This window comes from Ammospiza caudacuta, chromosome 38 (genome assembly GCF_027887145.1).
Source record: "Ammospiza caudacuta isolate bAmmCau1 chromosome 38, bAmmCau1.pri, whole genome shotgun sequence".
NCBI classification, from domain to species: Eukaryota; Metazoa; Chordata; class Aves; order Passeriformes; family Passerellidae; genus Ammospiza; species Ammospiza caudacuta.
In genome coordinates this window covers 510,115-532,114 of record NC_080630.1, presented here as the reverse complement: position 1 = coordinate 532,114, position 22,000 = coordinate 510,115, and the positions used below count along the sequence as shown (strand labels likewise).

Below are 22,000 nucleotides of genomic sequence, written 5' to 3'. Positions count from 1 at the left end.
TGAAATTCCCCCCGAATTTCGGTCGGAATCCGCCCAGAATTCCATCAGGGTCCACCCCAAATCCCCCCAAAATTACATCAAAATTCTTCCTGAAATTCCGTTCAAACTACCTCAAAATTCCATTGGAGATTCCTCCCACAATTCAATACAAATTCCATCCAAAATGCCCCCAAAATTACAACAAAATCCACCCAAAATCCTCCCAAAATTCCAACAAAATCCTCCCAAAATTCTCTCAAAATTACAACAAAATCCACCCAAAAATTCCATTAAAATCCACCCAAAAATGCCATTAGAATCCACCCAAAAATTCCTCAAAATGACAACAAAATCCACCCAAAAATTCCATTAAAATCCACCCAAAAATTCCTCAAAATGACAACAAAATCCACCCAAAAATTCCATTAAAATCCTCCCAAAATTCTCTCCAAATTACAACAAAATCCACCCAAAAATTCCATTACAATCCACCCAAAATTCTCCCGAAATTACAACAAAATCCACCCAAAAATTCCATTAAAACCCAACCAAAATTCCCTCAAAATTACAACAAAATCCACCCAAAAATTCCATTAAAATCCACCCAAAAATTCCATTAAAATCCTCCTAAAATCCACCCTAAATTCCTCAAAATTACAACAAAATCCACCCAAAAATTCCATTAAAATCCACCCAAAATTCCTCAAAATTCCATTAAAATCCACCCAAAAATTCCATTAAAATCCACCCAAAATTCCACCAAAAATCCCCTCAAAATGACAACAAAATCCACCCAAAATTCCAAAATTTTCTCCCCCAACTTTTGCCCAAATCCCTACAAAATTTCTCCAAGAAATTTCCCCATTTTTCCCTTTTTTTTCCCCAAATTTTCCCCAAATTTTCCCAAATTTTGGCCTCACCCCCTCCGGGGGCGTCCCCGGCCTCCCACAGCTCGGATCCTCCTGAAAATAAAAAAAAATTTAAAATTTGGGAATTTTGGGGTGGAATTTGGGGTTTTTACAAGGAATTTTTTTAGGAAGAAAATTTGAAATTTTGGGAATTTTTTTCTGGGAAAATTCTGGGGGTTTTGGGACTTTTTTGGGACGAGAAATTTGAAATTTTGGGGATTTTTTTCTGGGGTTTTTGGGACTTTTTTGGGAAGAGAAATTTGAAATTTTGGGGATTTTTTTTTCTGGGGTTTTTGGGACTTTTTTGGGAAGAGAAATTTGAAATTTTGGGGATTTTTTTCTGGGGGTTTTGGGACTTTTTTGGGGAGAGAAATTGAAATTTTGGGGATTTTTTTGGGGGATTATTTTGGGTTGAATTTGGGGAGGAATTTTGGTATTTTTTAGGGTGAAATGTTCATTTTTTATGGTTTTATTTCACCATTTTTAGGGGAAATTTGGGGATTTTTGGAGGTTTTTTCAGGCCATTTTCCAGGCCCATAATTGGGGATTTTTGGGCCAAATTTGGGGAGGAATTTTGATATTTTTAGGCTTTAATTTTCATTTTTTGGGGTAGAATTTTGGGGATTTTCACAGGAAATTTGGGGATTTTTGGAGGTTCATTCTGCCCATTTTCCAGGCCCATAATTTGGGATTTTTGGGCTGAATTTGGGGGATTTTGCAGAGGAATTTTGACATTTTTAGGGTTTAATTTTCAGGTTTTTTAGCTATAAATGTGTGATTTTTTGCAGGGAATTTTGGGGGTTTTTGGAGGTTCATTCAGGCCATTTCCCACGCTCATAATTGGGGATTTTTGGGCAGAATTTGGGGAGGAATTTTGGTATTTTTAGGCTTTAATTTTCATTTATTGGGGTATAATTTTGGGGATTTTCACAGGAAATGTGGGGATTTTTGGAGGTTCATTCAGGCCATTTCCCAGGCCCATAATTGGGGATTTTTGGGCTGAATTTGAGAGATTTTGGGGAAGAATTTTGACATTTTTAGGGTAGAATTCTCAGGTTTTTTAGCTCTAAATGTGGGGGTTTTTGGAGGTTCATTCAGGCCATTTCCCAGGCCCATAATTGGGGGTTTTGAGGAGGAATTTTGACATTTTTAGGGTTTAATTTTCAGTTTTTTTCACTATAAATTTGGGATTTTTGCAGGGAAATTTGGGGGTTTTTGGAGGTTCATTCAGGCCATTTCCCAGGCCCATGTTTGGGGGTGTTTTGGGGCAGAATTTGGGCTGTTTGGGGCAGAATCGGGGGTGTTTGGGCACTCACGCTGGGCTGCAGGACGAAGGACGGCACTTTGTAGGCTCTGAGGTCGCCCCGAGGGGTCCCCGAGAAGCCCCCGGCCACCAGCAGCACCTGCCCGGCCAGGACCCCCGAAACGTGCGAGTAGCGACCCCCCCCGGGGGACCCCGGCTCTGAAATTGGGGGTTCGGGTCAGTTTGGGGGGAAAAGAATCCAAAAAATACCAAAAACGAGAAAAAATCCCCCAGAAAACCAAAAATCGCCGCTCGAAAAGGCCCAAAAACCTCCAAAATCCACCCAAAATCCACCCAAAATCCACCCAAAATTCACCCAAAATCCAACCAAAATCCACCCAAAATCCAGACAAAATCCAACCAAAATCCAACCGAAATCCACCCAAAATCCACCCAAAATCCAACCGAAATCCAACCAAAATCCACCCAAAAACCTCCAAAATCCACCCAAAATCCACCCAAAATCCAACCGAAATCCAACCAAAATCCACCCAAAATCCACCCAAAATCCACCCAAAAACCTCCAAAATCCACCCAAAATCCACCCAAAATCCACCCAAAATCCACCCAAAAACCTCCAAAATCCAACCAAAATCCACCCAAAATCCACCCAAAATCCAACCAAAATCCAACCAAAATCCACCCAAAATTCACCCAAAATCCAACCAAAATCCACCCAAAATCCACCCAAAATCCAACCGAAATCCAACCAAAATCCACCCAAAATCCACCCAAAATCCACCCAAAATCCACCCAAAAACACCCAAAATCCACCCAAAATCCACCCAAAATCCAACCGAAATCCAACCAAAATCCACCCAAAATCCACCCGAAATCCACCCAAAAACCTCCAAAATCCAACCAAAATCCACCCAAAGTCCACCCAAAATCCACCCAAAATCCACCCAAAGTCCACCCAAAATCCAACCAAAATCCACCCAAAATCCCAACCCCAAAACTCCCCCCACAAAAACATCAAATTTTGCACCAAAATCCCCCAATTTTCACCCAAATTTTATCCCGATTTCACCCCATTTTTGCTCCAAATCCCAACCCCAAAAATCCCAAATTCCCCCATTCCCAGCAGGACCCCGAAATGTGGCACCAAGGACCCCCCCGGGGGACCCCGGCTCTGGAATTTGGGGTTTGGGTCAGTTTGGGGGGAAAAGAACCCAAAAAATTCCAAAAACCAGAAAAAATCCCCCAGAAAACCAAAAATCGCCACTGGAACAGGCCCAATTTTTACCCATTTTCCCCCCATTTATCCCCAATTTTTTACCCAATTTTCCCCCAATTCTCACCCAAAAGTTCCCCCAGTTTTTACCCAACTTTCACCCAATTTTTTACCCAATTCTCACCCAAATTTCCCCCAATTTTTACCCAATTTTTTCCCCATTTTCCCCCAATTTTTCCCCCAGAGTTTTTCTCCAACTCTTACCCAAAATTTCCCCCAGTTTTTATCCAATTTTCTCCCCATTTTTTACCCAAATTTTACCCAGCTCTCACCCAAAATTTCACCCGATTTTCACCCAATTTTCTCCCAATTTTTTACCCAATTCTCACCCAACTTTCATCCAAATTTCACCCAATTTTTACCCATTTTTCCCCATTTTTCTCCAACTTTCACCCAATTTTTTTACCCAATTTTTTCCCCATTTTCCCCCATTGTCCCCCAATTTTTCCCCAATTCTCACCCAAATTTCCCCCAATTTTTACCCAATTTTTCCCCCCATTTTTCCCCAATTTTCCCCCAACTTTTACCCAATTTTTCCCCATTTTCCCCCAATTTTTCCCCCAATTTTTACCCAATTTTTCCCCATTTTCCCCAATTTTCCCCCCAATTTTTTACCCAATTTTTCCCCATTTTCCCCCCATTTTTCCCCAATTTTTCCCCATTTTCCACCCAAATTTTACCCAAATTTCACCCAAATTTCGCCCAATTTTTCCCCGATTTTTCCCCATTTTCCCCTGCTTTTTCCCGATTTCCCCCAATTTTTGCCCATTTTTCAGTGATTTTATTCCCATTTTCCCCCCAGTTTTTACCCAATTTTTACCCAATTTTCTCCCAATTTTTCCCCAATTCTCACCCAAATTTCCCCCAATTTTTCCCCATTTTCCCCCCGCTTTTTGCCCATTTTTCACCGGTTTTATTCCCATTTTCTCCCCATTTTTCACCCATTTATCCCGGTTTTTACCCAACTTTTCCCCCAACTTTTACCCAATTTTTTACCCAATTCTCACCCAAATTTCCCCCAGTTTTTACCCAATTTTTCTCCCAATTTTTCCCCAATTCTCACCCAAATTTTCCCCATTTTTCCCCAATTTTTCCCCAATTCTCACCCAAATTTGCCCCAGTTTTTATCCAATTTTCTCCCCATTTTTTCCCCAATTCTCACCCAAATTTCCCCCAATTTTTCCCCCAATTTTTTCCCCAAATTTTACCCAAATCTCACCCAAATTTCCCCCAATTTTCCCCCAATTTTTCCCCATTTTCCACCCAAATTTTACCCAATTCTCACCCAAATTTCCCCCAATTTTTCCCCATTTTCCACCCAAATTTTACCCAATTCTCACCCAAATTTCCCCCAATTTTCCCCCAATTTTTCCCCATTTTCCACCCAAATTTTACCCAAATCTCACCCAAATTTCCCCCAATTTTCCCCCAATTTTTCCCCATTTTCCACCCAAATTTTACCCAAATCTCACCCAAATTTCCCCCAATTTTCCCCCAATTTTTCCCCATTTTCTCCCCATTTTTTCCCCAATTCTCACCCAAATTTCCCCCAATTTTTACCCCAATTTTTTACCCAAATTTTACCCAATTCTCACCCAAATTTCCCCCAATTTTCCCCCAATTTTTTACCCAATTTTCCACCCAAATTTTACCCAATTCTCACCCAAATTTCCCCCAATTTTTACCCATTTTTCCCCCAATTCTCACCCAAATTTCCCCCAATTTTTACCCAATTTTTCCCCCAATTTTCCCCCAAATTTCCCCCAATTTTTCCCCATTTTCCCCCCGTTTTTTGCCCGATTTTGCCGTTTTTTGCCCGATTTTGCCCCGTTTTTTGCCCTGACCGTCGCGGGTGAGCAGGGGCTGCGCGGGGCTCCAGCGGTGGCAGCGCAGGTGGTAAAGGTGCAGCCCCTCCTCGTAGCACTTCTCCTCCAGGTAGTGCGTGTGCACGTTGCCCCCTGAAATTCGGGAACGTTTCCCCAATTTTGGGGCTTTTTCAACAAATTTGGGCAGTCTGGGAGAGAAAGCCCAAAAAAAAACCCCGCGAAAATCGAGCGAAAATTGGAATTTTCGGGAAAAAAATGGAATTTTTGGGGTTTTTTTTACACCAATTATGGGGTTTTTTAATTGGGATTTGGGGGATTTTGGGGCTTTGTCACAAATTTAGGATTTTTGAGAGTGAATTCCCAAGAAAAGGCAGATGAAAATTGGGTGAGTTTTGGGAAAAAAAAGGGAATTTTGGGAAAAAAAAATTGAATTTTTGGGGTTTTTTTAACACCAATTATGGGATTTTTAATTGGGATTTGGGGATTTTGGGGCTTTGTCACAAATTTAGGATTTTTAGGAGGTTGGGAGGGAATTCCCAAGAAAAGGCAGAAGAAAATTGGGTGAGTTTTGGGGGGAAAAATGGAATTTTGGGGGAAAAAATGGAATTTTTGGGGTTTTTTTAACACCAATTATGGGATTTTTAAATTGGGATTTGGGGATTTTGGGGCTTTATCCCAATTTTTGGAGGTTGGAAGGGAATTCTCAAGAAAAGCCAGGTGAAAATTGGGTGAGTTTTGGAAAAAAATGGAATTTTGGGGGAAAAAATTGAATTTTTGGGGTTTTTTTAACACCAATTATGGGGTTTTTAATTGGGATTTGGGGGATTTTGGGGCTTTGTCCCAAATTTAGGATTTTTTGAAGGTTGGGAGGGAATTCCCAAGAAAAGGCAGAAGAAAATTGGGTGAGTTTTGGGGGGAAAATGGAATTTTGGGGGGAAAAAATCGAATTTTTTTGTTTTCTATGCTGATTTTTCATGGATTTTTGGGAGTTTTTCCCAAAATGTTGGGATTTGGGGATTTTTGGGAGGGTTGGGAGAGAATTCCTAAAAAAACCTGGTGAAAATCGGGAGAGATTTGGGGGAAAAATTGAATTTTTGGGGTTTTTTTACCCCAATTTGGATGGGAATTTTGGGATTTTTCCCATTTTTTGGGGGGGTTTTTTGGGAATTTTTTTAGGAATTCCAGGAATTTTGGGATCTGGGATCTCTCCATGATGGTGACGCCTTCAAAAACCCCAAAAATCCCCAAAAATTTGGGATTTTTTTGGGATTTTTAGGGGATTTTTAGGGGATCTTGGTCATTTTAATGCCATTTGGATGGGAATTTTTGGATTTTTCCCATTTTTTTGGGGGGGATTTTTTGGGGAAATTTGTGGTTTTTGGGATCTGGGATCTGCCAACGATGGTGACACCTTCAAAAACCCCCAAAATCCCCCCAAAATTTGGGATTTTTCACGGGAATTTTGGTCATTTTAATGCCATTTGGATGGGAATTTTTGGATTTTTCCCGTTTTTTTGGGGATTTTTTGGGGATTTTTTGGGGATTTCGGGATTTTGAGGAGCTCACCAAAGGCCACCATGGAGTCCCCATGGGGGAGGCCCCAAACCCCCAAAATTTGGGATTTTTGGGGGATTTTTGGGGGATTTTTAGGGGATTTTTAGGGGATTTTGGTCATTTTAATGCCATTTGGATGGGAATTTTTGGATTTTTCCCATTTTTTGGGGGGGATTTTGTGGTTTTTGGGATCTGGGATCTGCCAATGATGGTGACACCTTCAAAAACCCCCAAAATTTGGGATTTTTCATGGGAATTTTGGTCATTTTAATGCCATTTGGATGGGAATTTTTGGATTTTTCCCATTTTTGGGGGGATTTTTTTGGGATTTCGGGATTTTTGGGCTCTCACCAAAGACCACCATGTAGTCCCCGATGAGGTTGGCGCTGTGGAAGGCTCTTTCCCGGGGTCCCCCCTGGGACCCCCCCCCAAATTCGCCCCGGGCCCTCAGGGAGCTCCAGTGGTGCCGCTCCAGGTGGAAAAGATCCGAGGAGTTCACCCTGACGCTGAACCTGGGGGGAAAAATGCACCAAAATCAGCAAATTCCCACCCAAAACAATGAAAAGAATACAAGTTTCCTGAGAAAAATCGGGAAAAATGCAAAAAAAAGGGGGGGAAATCGCCCAAAAATGAGCCAAAAATGAGCCAAAAATGAGCCAAAAATGAGCCCAAAATGAGCCCAAAATGAGCCCAAAAAAAGCCCAAAAATGAGCCTAAAATGAGCCCAAAATCAGCCCAAAATCAGCCCAAACATGAGCCCAAAAATGAGCCCAAAATGAGCCCAAAATGAGCCCAAAATGAGCCCGAAGTGAGTCCAGAGCCCAAAATGAGCCCAAAAATGAGCCAAAAATGAGCCCAAAATCAGCCCAAAAATGAGCCCAAAATGAGCCAAAAACGAAACCAAAAATGAGCCCAAAATGACCCCAAAAATGAGCCCAAAAATGAGCCCAAAATGAGCCCAAAATGAGCCCAAAATGAGCCCACAATGAGCCCAAAATGAGCCCAAAAATGAGCCCAAAATGAGCCAAAAATGAGCCCAAAATGAGCCCAAAAAGAACCCAAAATGAGCCCAAAAATGAGCCCAAAATGAGCCAAAAATGAGCCAAAATGAACCCAAAATGAGCCAAAAATGAGCCTAAAATCAGCCCAAAATCAGCCCAAAATCAGCCCAAAAATGAGCCCAAAATGAGCCAAAAACAAAACCAAAAATCAGCCCAAAATGACCCCAAAAATGAGCCCAAAAATGAGCCCAAAATGAGCCAAAAATGAGCCCAAAATGAGCCAAAAATGAGCCCAAAATGAGCCCAAAATGAGCCAAAAATGAGCCCAAAAATGAGCCCAAAATGAGCCCAAAAAGAGCCCAAAATGAGCCCAAAAATGAGCCCAAAATGAGCCCAAAAAGAGCCCAAAATGAGCCCAAAATGAGCCCAAAATGAGCCCAAAAATGAGCCCAAAATGAGCCCAAAAAGAGCCCAAAATGAGCCCAAAATGAGCCAAAAATGAGCCCAAAAATGAGCCCAAAATGAGCCCAAAAATGAGCCCAAAAAGAGCCCAAAATGACCCCAAAAATGAACCCAAAATGAGCCCAAAAATGAGCCTAAAATCAGCCCAAAATCAGCCCAAAATCAGCCCAAAAATGAGCCCAAAATGAGCCAAAAACAAAACCAAAAATCAGCCCAAAATGACCCCAAAAATGAGCCCAAAAATGAGCCCAAAATGAGCCCAAAAAGAGCCCAAAATGAGCCCAAAATGAGCCCAAAAATGAGCCCAAAATGAGCCCAAACAGAGCCCAAAATGAGCCAAAAATGAGCCCAAAATGAGCCCAAAAAGAACCCAAAATGAGCCCAAAAATGAGCCCAAAATGAGCCAAAAATGAGCCAAAATGAGCCCAAAATGAGCCCAAAATGAGCCCAAACTGAGCCCAAAATGAGCCCAAAAATGAGCCCAAAAAGAGCCCAAAATGACCCCAAAATGAGCCCAAAAATGAGCCCAAAAACAAAACCAAAAATCAGCCCAAAATGACCCCAAAAATGAGCCCAAAAATGAGCCCAAAATGAGCCCAAAAATGAGCCCAAAATGAGCCCAAAAAGAGCCCAAAATGAGCCCAAAATGAGCCAAAAATGAGCCCAAAAATGAGCCCAAAATGAGCCCAAAATGAGCCCAAAATGAGCCAAAAATGAGCCAAAAATGAGCCCAGAAATCCCAAAAGTTTCTCTCTCCCAGTCCCTCCCAGTCCCTCCCAGTGCCAACCTGGCCGTGGAGGGCCGGTGCCCGCCATAGAGCAGCAGGCTCCGTGAGGGCGCGTGGAACAGCAGGGAGTGCCCCCAAAACCCCCCCAAATTACCCTAAAACCCCCCCAAAACCCCCTAAAACCCCCCCAAATGTGGGTCCCAGTACAAACCAGTCCCTCCCAGTATAAACCAGTGCCAACCTGGCCGTGGAGGGCCGGTGCCCGCCGTAGACCAGCAGGCTCCGTGAGGGCGCGTGGAACACCAGGGAGTGCCCCCAAAATGCCCCCAAATTACCCTAAAAACCCCCCAAAACCCCCCCAAATCTGGGTCCCAGTATAAACCAGTCCCTCCCAGTGCCAACCTGGCCGTGGAGGGCCGGTGCCCGCCGTAGACCAGCAGGCTCCGTGAGGGGGTGTGGAACACCAGGGAGTGCCCCCAAAACCCCCTCAAAACCCCCCCAAATTACCCCAAAACCCCCTAAAACCCCCCCAAATCTGGGTCCCAGTATAAACCAGTCCCTCCCAGTGCCAACCTGGCCGTGGAGGGCCGGTGCCCGCCGTAGACCAGCAGGCTCCGCGAGGGCGCGTGGAACACCATCGAGTGCCCGGCAGCCCGGGGGGCTTTGCCCCCCCAGACCCCCACGGGCTCCCAGGGCCCCCCCGAGGGGAGGTGGAACCGGAACAGCCCCGAGGAGAAAACGTCCCCGGGGGTGCGGCCTGGAAACACCAAAATCGGGGGGATTTGCCCCCAAAATCGGGGGGATTTGACCCCCAAAATTGGGATTTTTACAGCATCAAATTCCCCTAAAATTGTGCCCAAAAATCCCCCTGGAAATCGCCCCAAGAAGCCACAAATGCCCCCAATCGATCCCCAAAACATCCCAAACCCACCAAAATCCCCCCAAAACACCTTCAATCGCCTCAAAACGCCCCAAAATCCCACAAAAACCCCTCAAACAATCCCCAAATCCCCCAAAATCCCCCAAATTCTCACCCCCAAAGACGCAGAGCCACTCGCCATCCACCAGGGCGGTGTCGTGCCCGGCCAGCCCGAGAGACCCCAAACCCCCCAAAATCCCCAAAATCCACCCCAAAAATCCCCCCAAAATGCCACTAAACCCTCCCAAACCCCCCCAAAATGCTTCAAAATCCCCCAAATCCACCTTAAATCCACCCTAAACATCCCAAATCACCCCAAAAATCCTCCCAAGCCCACCTCAAATCAACACAAAATCCCCCCTAAAACCCCCCAAATTCCCCCTAAAATCCCCCAAAAATCCCCCAAAAATCACCCCCAAATTCCTCTAAACCACCGCAAAACTCCTCAAAACCCCTCAAACAACCCCTAAACCCCCCAAAATCCCCCCAAACACCCCAAACCCTCACCCCCAAAGACGTAGAGCCACTCGCCGTCCACCAGGGCGGCGCCGTGCCCGGCCAGCCCGGGGGGGCTCCAAACCCCCCAAAATCCCCCCAAAACCCCTCAAAACCCCTCAAACAACCCCCAAACACCCCAAAATCCCCAAAAATCCCCCCTAAACCACCCCAAACACCCCAAAATCCCCCAAAAATCCCCCCAAAACCCCTCAAACCACCCCCAAACCCCCCAAATTCTCACCCCCAAAGACGCAGAGCCACTCGCCGTCCACCAGGGCGGCGCCGTGCCCGGCCAACCCGGGGGGGCTCCAAACCCCTCAAAATCCCCTCAAACCCCCCAAAATCCCCCCCAAAATCCCCCCAAAACCCCTCAAACAACCCCCAAACCCCCCAAAATCCCCCAAAAATCCCTCAAACAACCCCCAAACCCCCCAAATCCTCACCCCCAAAGATGTAGAGCCACTCGTTGTCCACCAGGGCGGCGCCGTGCCCGGCCAGCCCGAGAGACCCCAAATCCCCCAAAATCCCCCCGAAAATCCCCCAAAATCCCCCCTAAACCACCCCAAACACCCCAAAATTCCCCCAAACCCCCCAAATCCTCACCCCCAAAGACGCAGAGCCACTCGTTGTCCACCAGGGCGGCGCCGTGCCCGGCCAACCCGAGAGGCCCCAAACCCCCCAAAATCCCCCCAAAACCCCCCAAATCCCCCCTAAACCACCCCAAACACCCCAAAATCCCCAAAAATCCCCCCTAAACCACCACAAACCCCCCAAAATGCCCCCGAACCCCCCAAATCCTCACCCCCGAAGACGTAGAGCCACTCGTTGTCCACCAGGGCGGCGCCGTGCCCGGCCAGCCCGGGGGGGCCCCGGGGGTCGTTCCCGGGGGGCCGCAGCAGCCGCCACCCCCCCCCCCCCGTTTCGGGGGGCGCTCGGGGGGTCCCAGCCCCACAGGTCGTTGGTCAGGGCCCCCCCCCCGCAGCTGCCCCCCGAAAACCACCAGGGTGTCCCCCCAGGCCACGGCCGAGTGCGAGTGCCGGGGGGCCTGCGGGCAAAACGCGGGGGCAAACGTCAGCGCTGGGGCAAATCTGGGGGGGATGGCGGGGCTGGGGGCAAAACGCGGGGGCAAACGTCAGCGCTGGGGCAGATCTGGGGGGAATGGCAGGGTTTGGGGCAAATCTGGGGGGAAATGGCAGGGTTGGGGGCAAATCTGGGGGGAATGGCAGGGCTGGGGCAAATCTGGGGGGAATGGCAGGGTTGGGGGCAAAACGCGGGGGCAAATGTCAGGGCTGGGGCAAATCTGGGGGGAATGGCAGGGTTGGGGGCAAATCTGGGGGGAAATGGCAGGGTTGGGGGCAAATCTGGGGGGAATGGCAGGGCTGGGGCAAATCTGGGGGGAATGGCAGGGTTTGGGGCAAATCTGAGGGCAAACGTCAGCGCTGGGGCAAATCTGGGGGGAATGGCAGGGTTGGGGGCAAAACGCGGGGGCAAACGTCAGCGCTGGGGCAAATCTGGGGGGGAATGGCAGGGTTGGGGCAAATCTGGGGGGAATGGCAGGGTTTGGGGCAAATCTGAGGGCAAACGTCAGCGCTGGGGCAAATCTGGGGGGGATGGCAGGGTTAGGGGCAAATCTGGGGGGAATGGCGGGGTTGGGGCAAATCTGGGGGGAATGGCAGGGTTTGGGGCAAATCTGGGGGCAAACGTCAGCGCTGGGGCAAATCTGGGGGGAATGGCAGGGTTTGGGGCAAATCTGGGGGGAAATGGCAGGGTTGGGGGCAAATCTGGGGGCAAACGTCAGCGCTGGGGCAAATCTGGGGGGAATGGCAGGGTTTGGGGCAAATCTGGGGGCAAACGTCAGCGCTGGGGGCAAAATTTGGGGGGTTTGGGGCAAAATTTGGGGGGAAATGTCAAGGTTTGGGGCAAATCTGGGGGGAAATGGCGGGGTTGGGGCAAATCTGGGGGGGTTTGGGGCAAAATTAGGGGAGGTTTGGGGCAAAATTAGGGGGGAATGTCAGGGTTTGGGGCAAAATTTGGGGGGAAATATCAGGGTTTGGGGTAAAATTAAGGGGGGTTGGGGTAAAATTTGGGGGGAAATGTCAGGGTTTGGGGCAAATCTGGGGGGAAATGGCAGGGCTGGGGGCAAATCTGGGGGGAAATGGCAGGGCTGGGGGCAAATCTGGGGGGAAATGGCAGGGCTGGGGACAAAATTAGGGGGGGTTTGGGGCAAATTTGGGGGAAATGTCAGGGTTTGGGGCAAAAATCAGGGGAAAATGTCAGGGTTTGGGGCAAATCTGGGGGGGTTGGGGCAAATTTGGGGGGAAATGTCAGGGTTTGGGGCAAAATTTGGGGGGAAATGTCAGGGTTTGGGGCAAAATTAGGGGGGGGTTGGGGCAAATCTGGGGGGAAATGTCAGGGTTTGGGGCAAATCTGGGGGGAAATGGCAGGGCTGGGGGCAAATCTGGGGGGGTTTGGGGCAAAATTTGGGGGGTTTGGGGCAAAATTAGGGGGGCAATGTCAGGGTTTGGGGCAAAATTCAGGGGGCAATGGCAGGGTTTGGGGCAAATTAGGGGGGGTTTGGGTGAAATTTGGGGGGAAATGTCAGGGTTGGGGGCAAATCTGGGGGGGGTTGGGGCAAATTTGGGGGGAAATGGCAGGGCTGGGGGCAAATCTGGGGGCAAACGTCAGGGCTGGGGGCAAATCTGGGGGGAAATGGCGGGGTTGGGGCAAATCTGGGGGGAAATGGCAGGGCTGGGGGCAAAATTCAGGGGGAAATGGCAGGGCTGGGGGCAAATCTGGGGGTTTGGGGCAAAATTAGGGGGGAAATGGCAGGGTTGGGGGCAAATCTAGGGGGAAATGGCGGGGTTGGGGCAAATTAGGGGGGGGTTGGGGCAAAATTTGGGGGGGTTTGGGACAAATCTGGGGGGAAATGTCAGGGTTGGGGGCAAAATTAGGGGGGGTTTGGGGCAAAATTCAGGGGCAAAATTAGGGGGGATGGGGCAAAATTTGGGGGGAAATGTCAGGGTTGGGGGCAAATCTGGGGGGGTTTGGGGCAAATTTCGGGGGGAATCTCAGGGTTTGGGTGAATTTGGGGGCGGGGTCTCACCAGAGAAGGGATTTTAGGGTAATTTTAGGGTAATTTTGGGTTAATTTGGGTAATTTGGGGAGGGGTCTCAGCGGAGCAGGGACTTTGGGGTAATTTTAGGGTAATTTTGGGTTAATTTGGGGTATTTTGGACAATTTGGGGAGGGGTCTCACCGGAGAAGGGATTTCAGGGTAATTTGGGGTTAATTTGGGTAATTTGGATAATTTGGGGAGGGGTCTCAGCAGAGAAGGGATTTCAGGGTAATTTTAAGGTTGTTTTGGATAATTTGGGGAGGGGTCTCAGCGGAGAAAGGATTTTAGGGTAATTTTAGGGTAATTTTAGGGTAATTTTAGGGTAATTTGGGGTAATTTGGGTAATTTGGGGAGGGGTCTCACTGGAGAAGGATTTCAGGGTAGTTTTGGGTTAATTTGGGGTAATTTGGGTAATTTGGGGAGGGGTCTCAGCGGAGAAGGAATTTCAGGGTAATTTTGGGTTAATTTAGGCTTAATTTGGGTATTTTGGGGAGGGGTCTCACCGGAGAAAGGACTTTAGGGTAATTTCAGGGTAATTTCAGGGTAATTTTAGGGTAATTTTGGGTTAATTTGGGTATTTTGGGTAATTTGGGGAGGGGTCTCAGCGGGGCAGGGACTTTGGGGTAATTTTAGGGTAATTTGGGTAATTTGGGGAGGGGTCTCAGCGGAGAAGGGATTTCAGGGTAATTTGGGGTAATTTGGGGAATTTGGGGAGGGGTCTCATCAGAGAATGGATTTTAGGGTAATTTCGGGTATTTGGGTAATTTGGGGAGGGGTCTCAGCGGAGAAAGGATTTTAGGGTAATTTTAGGGTAGTTTTGGGTTAATTTTGGGTAATTTGGGGAGGGGTCTCATCAGAGAAGGGATTTCAGGGTAGTTTTGGGTTAATTTGGGTAATTTGGGGAGGGGTCTCACCGGAGAAGGGATTTTAGGGTAATTTTAGGGTCGTTTTGGGTAATTTGGGGTATTTTGGGTAATTTGGGGAGGGGTCTCAGCAGAGAAGGGATTTCAGGGTAGTTTTGGGTTAATTTAGGCTTAATTTGGGTATTTTGGGGAGGGGTCTCACCGGAGAAAGGATTTTAGGGTAATTTTAGGGTAATTTTAGGGTAATTTGGGTAATTTGGGGAGGGGTCTCAGCGGAGAAGGGATTTCAGGGTAGTTTTGGGTAATTTGGGTAATTTGGGGAGGGGTCTCAGTAGAGAAGGGATTTCAGGGTAGTTTTGGGTTAATTTGGGTATTTTGGGAAGGGGTCTCACCAGAGAAAGGATTTCAGGGTAATTTTAAGGTTGTTTTGGGTAATTTGGGGAGGGGTCTCACCAGAGAAGGGATTTCAGGGTAGTTTTGGGTAATTTTGGGTAATTTGGGGAGGGGTCTCACCGGAGAAAGGATTTCAGGGTAATTTTGGGTTAATTTGGGTAATTTGGGGAGGGGTCTCAGCAGAGAAGGGATTTCAGGGTAGTTTTGGGTTAATTTGGGTATTTTGGGAAGGGGTCTCACCGGAGAAAGGATTTCAGGGTAATTTTAGGGTAATTTTAGGGTAATTTGGGTAATTTGGGGAGGGGTCTCACCAGAGAAGGGATTTCAGGGTAACTTTAAGGTTGTTTTGGGTAATTTGGGGAGGGGTCTCACCGGGCTGGGGCTCCCAGGGATCCGCTGCCATCGGTTGCTGCTGAAGTTGTACCCGACCAGATCCCCCAGGGCCTCGTTCAGGTCCAGCCCTGGGCAGGGGGACACGCTCAGGACCCCTCCCCAAATTAACCCAAACCCCCCCGCAATCCCTTCAGTCCATCCCCCAAAAAATCCCATTACAAAAACCCAAAAACCCAATCTTTGCCCCAATTTACCCCATTTGTTTGCTCAAAAAAATCCCTTTTTTTCCCCATTTTTCCCCATTTTTTCCCCATTTTTTCCCCAATTTTTCCCCATTTTTTCCCTAATTTTCTCCATTTTTTCCCCATTTTCCCCCAATTCTTCCCCATTTTTTCCCCATTTTTCCCCAATTTTTCCCCATTTTTTCCCTGTAAAATCCCCCAAAAATCCCATTTTTGCCCAAAACCCCGGGATTTACCCCCAAACACGCAGAGCATCCCGGTGCCGGGCAGCACAGCCCCGGCAGCCCCCAAATCCCCCCAAAAACCCCATTTTTTCCCCATTTTTCCCCAATTTTTCCCCCAATTTCTCCCCAATTTTTCCCCATTTTTTCCCCAATTTTCCCCCCATTTTTCCCCTAATTTTTCCCCATTTTTTCCCCATTTTTTCCCTGTAAAATCCCCCAAAAATCCCATTTTTTTCACGTTTTTTCCCCGTTTTTGCCCAAAACCCCGGGATTTACCCCCAAACACGTAGAGCATCCCGGTGCCGGGCAGCACCGCCCCGGCCGCCGCCGTCCTGGGGGTGAATTCGGGGTCCCCGGGGCTGACCCGGTACCAGCGCCCCCCCCCCGAGGGGTCCCCCAGGGCGAGGTCGCAGCTGAACCCCAAAAATCCCGCTCGGCACTCGCAGCGCCCCGTGGCCTGGAAATGAACAAATTTGGGGTTAAAAAGGCGTTTTTAGGGATTTTGGGGTGTCTCAGTTCCATTTTGGGGGGTTTGGGGTCTCTCAGTTCAGTTTTGGGGTGTCTCCGTTCGGTTTTGGGGTCCCCCAGGGCGAGGTCGCAGCTGAACCCCAAAAATCCCGCTCGGCACTCGCAGCGTCCCATGAGCTAAAATTGAACAAAATTTGGGGTGAGAAAGGCGTTTTTAGGGATTTTGGGGTGTCTCAGTTCCATTTTGGGGTGTTCCCAGAAGTTTTGGGGTGTCTCAGTTCAGTTTTGGGGTGTCTCAGTTCAGATTTGGGGTCCCCCAGGGCGAGGTCGCAGCCGAACCCCACAAACCCCGCTCGGCATTCGCAGCGTCCTGTGAGCTGAAAATGAACAAAATTTGGGGTTAAAAAGGCGTTTTTAGAGATTTTGGGGTGTCCCTGTCCCATTCTGGAGGGTTTGGGGTGTCTCAGTTCGGTTTTGGGGTCTCTCAGAGCCATTTCTGGAGGTTTTGGGGTCCCCCAGGGCGAGGTCACAGCCGAACCCCACAAACCCCGCCCGGCACTCGCAGCGTCCCGTGAGCTAAAAATGAATAAAATTTGGGGTTAAAAAGGCGTTTTTAGGGATTTTGGGGTGTCTCAGTTCCATTTTGGGGGATTTGGGTTCTCTCAGAGCCATTTCTGGAGGTTTTGGGGTCTCTCAGTTCTGTTTTGGGGTCTCCTGGAGCCATTTCTGGAGGTTTTGGGGTCTCTGAAATCCTAGAAAGTCCTCAAAATTCCCCCCAAAATCCCTCAAAAAAATCCCAGAAAACCCCCCCAAAAAATTCCCAAAAATTCCCCAAAAAAGCCCTCCAAAAAAACCTCAAAACCCCCCCCAACCTCAAAAAAACCCAAAAAATCACCAAAAAAAATTCTCAAATAATCCCAAAAAATTCTGAAAAAAATCCTCAAAAAATCCCAAAAAATCCCCCAAAAATCCCCAAAAAATCCCTAAAAAAGCCCCCAAAAACCCCAAAAAATCCCCCAAAAAACCCCATCAATTTTTAGGAACCCCCCCAGGTTTGTGTGTCTCACCTGGTTGCAGGTGCCCCCTTTGGGGTGGCAGTGCTGGGCACACTCGGGGGTGCCACACGAGGGGCACAAAAATGCCCCAAAACCCCCCAAAAAAAACCCCAAAATATCCCAAAAATTTCCAAAAAAATCCCAAATAAACCCTCAAAAAATCCCCAAAAAAATCCCCATAAAACCCCAAAAAATTCCTAAAAAAATCCTCAAAAAATCACGGAAAAATCCCCAAAAATCAAAAAAAGTCCCAAAAAAATCCTCAAAAAATCATCAAAAAAATCCCAAAAAAATCCCCAAAAATTCAAAAAAAAAAAAAATCCCAAAAAACCCTCAAAAAATCCCCAAAAAATCCCCAAAAAAAGCCCCCAAAAATCCCAAAAAATTCCCCAAAAAATCCCAAAAAACCCCATCAATTTTTAGGAACCCCCCCAGGTTTGTGTGTCTCACCTGGTTGCAGGTGCCCCCTTTGGGGTGGCAGTGCTGGGCACACTCGGGGGTGCCGCACTCGGGGCCGCCCCAGCCCGGCTGGCACTGGCAGTGCCACACGAGGGGCACCAATAAACCCCAAAAAACCCCAATTAAACCCTCAAAAAATCCCCAAAATTTCCAAAAAAAATCCCAAATAAATCCACAAAAAATCCCAACAAAATTCCCAAAAATCCCTCAAAAAATCCCAAAAAAATCCCCATAAAATCCCAAAAAAATCCTTTAAAAAATCCGCAAAAAATCACAGAAAAATCCCCAAAAATTCAAAAAAAAATCCCAAAAAATCCTCAAAAATTCCCAAAAAATTGCAAAAAAACCCCCAAAAAATCCAAAAAAAAATCCCAAAAAATCCTGAAAAAATTCCCAAAAAAAGCCCCCAAAAATCCCAAAAAATTCCCAAAAAATTGCAAAAAAATCCCCAAAAAATCCCAACAAAAACCCCAAAACCCCCAAACTCCCCCCAGGTTTGTGTGTCTCACCTGGTTGCAGGTGCCCCCTTTGGGGTGGCAGTGCTGGGCACACTCGGGGGTGCCGCACTCGGGGCCGCCCCAGCCCGGCTGGCACTGGCAGTGCCCCTGGGGGTGGCAGCGGCCCCGGCCCGAGCAGCCCCCCGGGCACAGCGACAGCGCCCACGTGGCGTTGAAGCCCAGCAGGTTGTAGTTGGCATCGCTGAACAGGTGCAGCAGCATCTGTGGGGGGAAAAAAGCAGGAAAAAACACATTAAAATTGAAAAAAACCAAATTAAAATGGGAAAATCCTGCAAGAAACCCCATAGAAACGGTGAAATCCTGAAAAAAAATCCCATGGAAATGGCAAAAACCACAAGAAAATCTCCAAATCCTACCAAAAAACCCACATTGAAATGGCAAAATCCTACAAAAAACTCCATAGAAACTTTGAAATCCTGAAAAAAAATCCCATGGAAATGGCAAAAACCACAAGAAAATCCCCAAAATCCACAAAAAAAACCACAAAAAATCCCTGGAAATTCGCCCCAAAAACCAATCCCAAAAAATCCCAATAAATCCCTGCAAATCTCCCATTTAAAAAATCCCAAAAATCCCTGAAAGTTCCCCCACAAAAAAATCCCAAACTAATCCCCACAAAATCCCTAAAAATTCCCCACAAAAAAATCCCGAAAAGTCCCTGAAAACTCCCACAAAAAATTCCAATAAATCCCTGAAAATTGCCCCAAAAAATCCCAATAAATCCCTGGAAATTGCCCCAAAAAATCCCAATAAATCCCTGGAAATTGCCCCAAAAAATCACAATAAATCCCTGAAAAATCCCAAAAATCACCCAAAAATCCCCAAATATCCCCAAATTCCAACCTTTCCCGAGGTGGCCTCGAGGTTGGCGGGCCGGGTGCTGCCACTGAGCGCGGCCAGCAGGCAAAAATCCCAATAAATCCCCAATAAATCCCCAATAAATCCCCAATAAAACCACAATAAAACCCAAAAAACCCCAAAAATCCCAATAAAACCTCAATAAAACCCCAATAAAACCCCGAAATTCCGACCTTTCCCGAGGTGGCCTCGAGGGTGGCGGGCCGGGCGCTGCCGCTGAGCGCGGCCAGCAGGCGGCTGCGCGTGGAGAAACATTCCCCAAAAATCCCCAAAAATCCCAATAAAACCCAAAAAAATCCCCAAAAATCCCCAATAAATCCCCAAAAATCCCAATAAAACCCAAAATCCCCAATAAATCCCCAATAAAACCCCAAATTCCCGAGATTTCCCCCAAAATGCCAACCTTTCCCGAGGTGGCCTCGAGGGTGGCGGGCGGGGCGCTGCCGCTGAGCGCGGCCAGCAGGCAAAAATCCCAATAAATCCCCAATAAAACCCCAATAAATCCCCAAAAATCCCCAATGAAACCCAAAAATCCCCAAAAATCCCAATAAAACCCCAATAAAACCCCAATAAAACCCCGAAATTCCGACCTTTCCCGAGGTGGCCTCGAGGGTGGCGGGCCGGGCGCTGCCGCTGAGCGCGGCCAGCAGGCAAAAATCCCAATAAATCCCCAATAAATCCCCAATAAATCCCCAATAAAACCACAATAAAACCCAAAAAACCCCAAAAATCCCAATAAAACCTCAATAAAACCCCAATAAAACCCCGAAATTCCGACCTTTCCCGAGGTGGCCTCGAGGGTGGCGGGCCGGGCGCTGCCGCTGAGCGCGGCCAGCAGGCGGCTGCGCGTGGAGAAACATTCCCCAAAAATCCCCAAAAATCCCAATAAAACCCAAAAAAATCCCCAAAAATCCCCAATAAATCCCCAAAAATCCCAATAAAACCCAAAATCCCCAATAAATCCCCAATAAAACCCCAAATTCCCGAGATTTCCCCCAAAATCCCAACCTTTCCCGAGGTGGCCTCGAGGGTGGCGGGCCGGGCGCTGCCGCTGAGCGCGGCCAGCAGGCGGCTGCGCGTGGAGAAACATTCCCCAAAAATCCCAATAAATCCCCAATAAATCCCCAATAAATCCCAATAAAACCCCAATAAAACCCCAATAAATCCCCGAAATTCCGACCTTTCCCGAGGTGGCCTCGAGGGTGGCGGGCCGGGCGCTGCCGCTGAGCGCGGCCAGCAGGCGGCTGCGCGTGGAGGCGCCGTCGTACACGAACAGGTAATCGTAGGTGCACTCCGTGTCCATGAAGGTGAACGTCAGCAGGATCCTGTGCCGGGGGCTGGGGGCTGCAATCGGGGAGGGCTCAGCAGGGGAAAGGTGAAAAACCCCTCAAAAATCCCCAAAATCCCCCCAAAAATCCGAGCGAATTGGGGAATGCCGAGAAAATCCCATCGGGGTGATGGTAAAGGGAAGGGCGCCCCCTGGCGGGTGTGAGGGGAGGAACATTGGGGCAGGGGAGACCCCAAAAGAACCCAAACCCAAAAAAACCCTTAAAAACCCCCAAAAATCCTATTAAAAACCCCAAAATAATCTCATTAAAATCCCATTGAAATCCCACTGAAATCCCATTAAGGTCCCTTTAAGAGGAGGGCAGATGGGAGGGTCTCATAATTGGGGAAGGGGCAGGGGAGACCCCAAAAGAACCCAAACCCAAAAACCCCTTAAAAACCCCCAAAAATCCTATTAAAAACCCCAAAATAATCTCATTGAAATCCCATTGAAATCCCATTAAGGTCCCTTGAAGAGGAGGACGCCCCCTGGCAGATGTGAGGGTCTGAAAATTGGGGTAGGGGCAAGGGGAGACCCCAAAAATCCCAAACCTCAAAAGCCACCTAAGAATCCCATTAAAAACCCCAAATTAATGCCATTAAAATCCCACTGAAATCCCATAAAGGTCCCTTTAAGAGAAGGGCGGATGGGAGGGTCTCATAATTGGGGAAGGGGCAGGGGAGACCCCAAAAGAACCCAAACCCAAAAACCTTTGAAACCCCTTAAAAATCCCCAAAAAATCCCATTAAAAACCCCAAAATAATCTCATTAAAATCCCACTGAAATCCCATAGAAGTCCCTTGAAGAGGAGGGTGCCCCCTGGCGGATGTGAGGGTCTCATAATTGGGGAAGGGGCAGGGGAGACCCCAAAAGAACCCAAACCCCAAAAACCCTCAAAACCCCTAAAAAATCCTATTTAAAAAACCCACAACAATCCCATTAAAATCCTAATAAAAAACCCAAAATAATTTCATTAAAATCCCATTCAAATCCCACAAAGGTCCCTTGAAGAGGAGGGCGCCCCCTTGCAGATGTGAGGTTCCCATCATTGGGGTAGGGGAAGGGGAGACCTCAAAACCGCCAACATCCCCCAAACCCCGTTAAAAAAATCCCCTATTAAAAAAAAACAAAAAAGAAAAAAAAAAAAAAAAAGAAAAAAAAAAAAAAAAAAAAACCAAAAAAAAAAACCCACAAAACAAAACAAAAAAAAAAAAAAAAACCAAACAACAAAAAATGTTGGTGTCTCTTAGTGGAGTTTTGACGTCTGAGGGGTTTTTGGGGCCGATTTTGGGGCTCTCTGAGGGGATTTTGGGGCTCTCTGAGGGGATTTTGGGGTTCTCTGAGGGGATTTTGGGGTCGGAGGGGGGGATTGGGGTTGTCGAGCCCAATTTTGGGACGAATTTCGGCAATTTCGGCGGTTTTGGGGCACATTTTGAGGTCTCCCCCCCCTCCGCGACCCCCTCACACTTCCCGCTCACGGGGCCGGGGAAGCTCCGTTTCCCACAGGATTTCGGCGGTTTTGGGGCCAACTTTGAGGCTTTGGGGGGCCGATTTCGGGGTTTTCGGGGTCGCCGAGCCCGATTTTGGGGTGAATTTGGGGGATTTCGGGGCGCCTCACCCTCGATGAGCCACTCGCAGTTGCCGTTGACCGAGTAGTTGCCGGGGCCGTCGGTGACGAAGCCGCGGGGTCCCCTCAGGATCTGGCGCTGCCCTTTGCAATCGCCGGCTCCCACCC

General features: G+C 47.8%; 1 protein-coding gene across 1 annotated transcript in view; it reads right to left on the bottom strand.

Annotated features, from left to right (window-relative positions):
- MEGF8 (multiple EGF like domains 8) overlaps positions 1 to 21,995 on the bottom strand; it is a gene marked incomplete at its 5' end in the record, with an annotated part of 95,758 nt that extends 73,763 nt beyond the window's left edge. Inside the window, 12 exon segments of the mRNA XM_058823110.1 lie at positions 2,204 to 2,349; positions 5,221 to 5,382; positions 7,156 to 7,316; positions 9,568 to 9,751; positions 11,214 to 11,346; positions 11,348 to 11,389; positions 11,391 to 11,456; positions 15,154 to 15,242; positions 15,857 to 16,037; positions 18,072 to 18,281; positions 20,119 to 20,282; positions 21,884 to 21,995. Coding sequence (XP_058679093.1) covers positions 2,204 to 2,349; positions 5,221 to 5,382; positions 7,156 to 7,316; positions 9,568 to 9,751; positions 11,214 to 11,346; positions 11,348 to 11,389; positions 11,391 to 11,456; positions 15,154 to 15,242; positions 15,857 to 16,037; positions 18,072 to 18,281; positions 20,119 to 20,282; positions 21,884 to 21,995 — 1,650 coding nt within the window.
- Between the last annotated feature and the right edge of the window lie 5 nt (positions 21,996 to 22,000).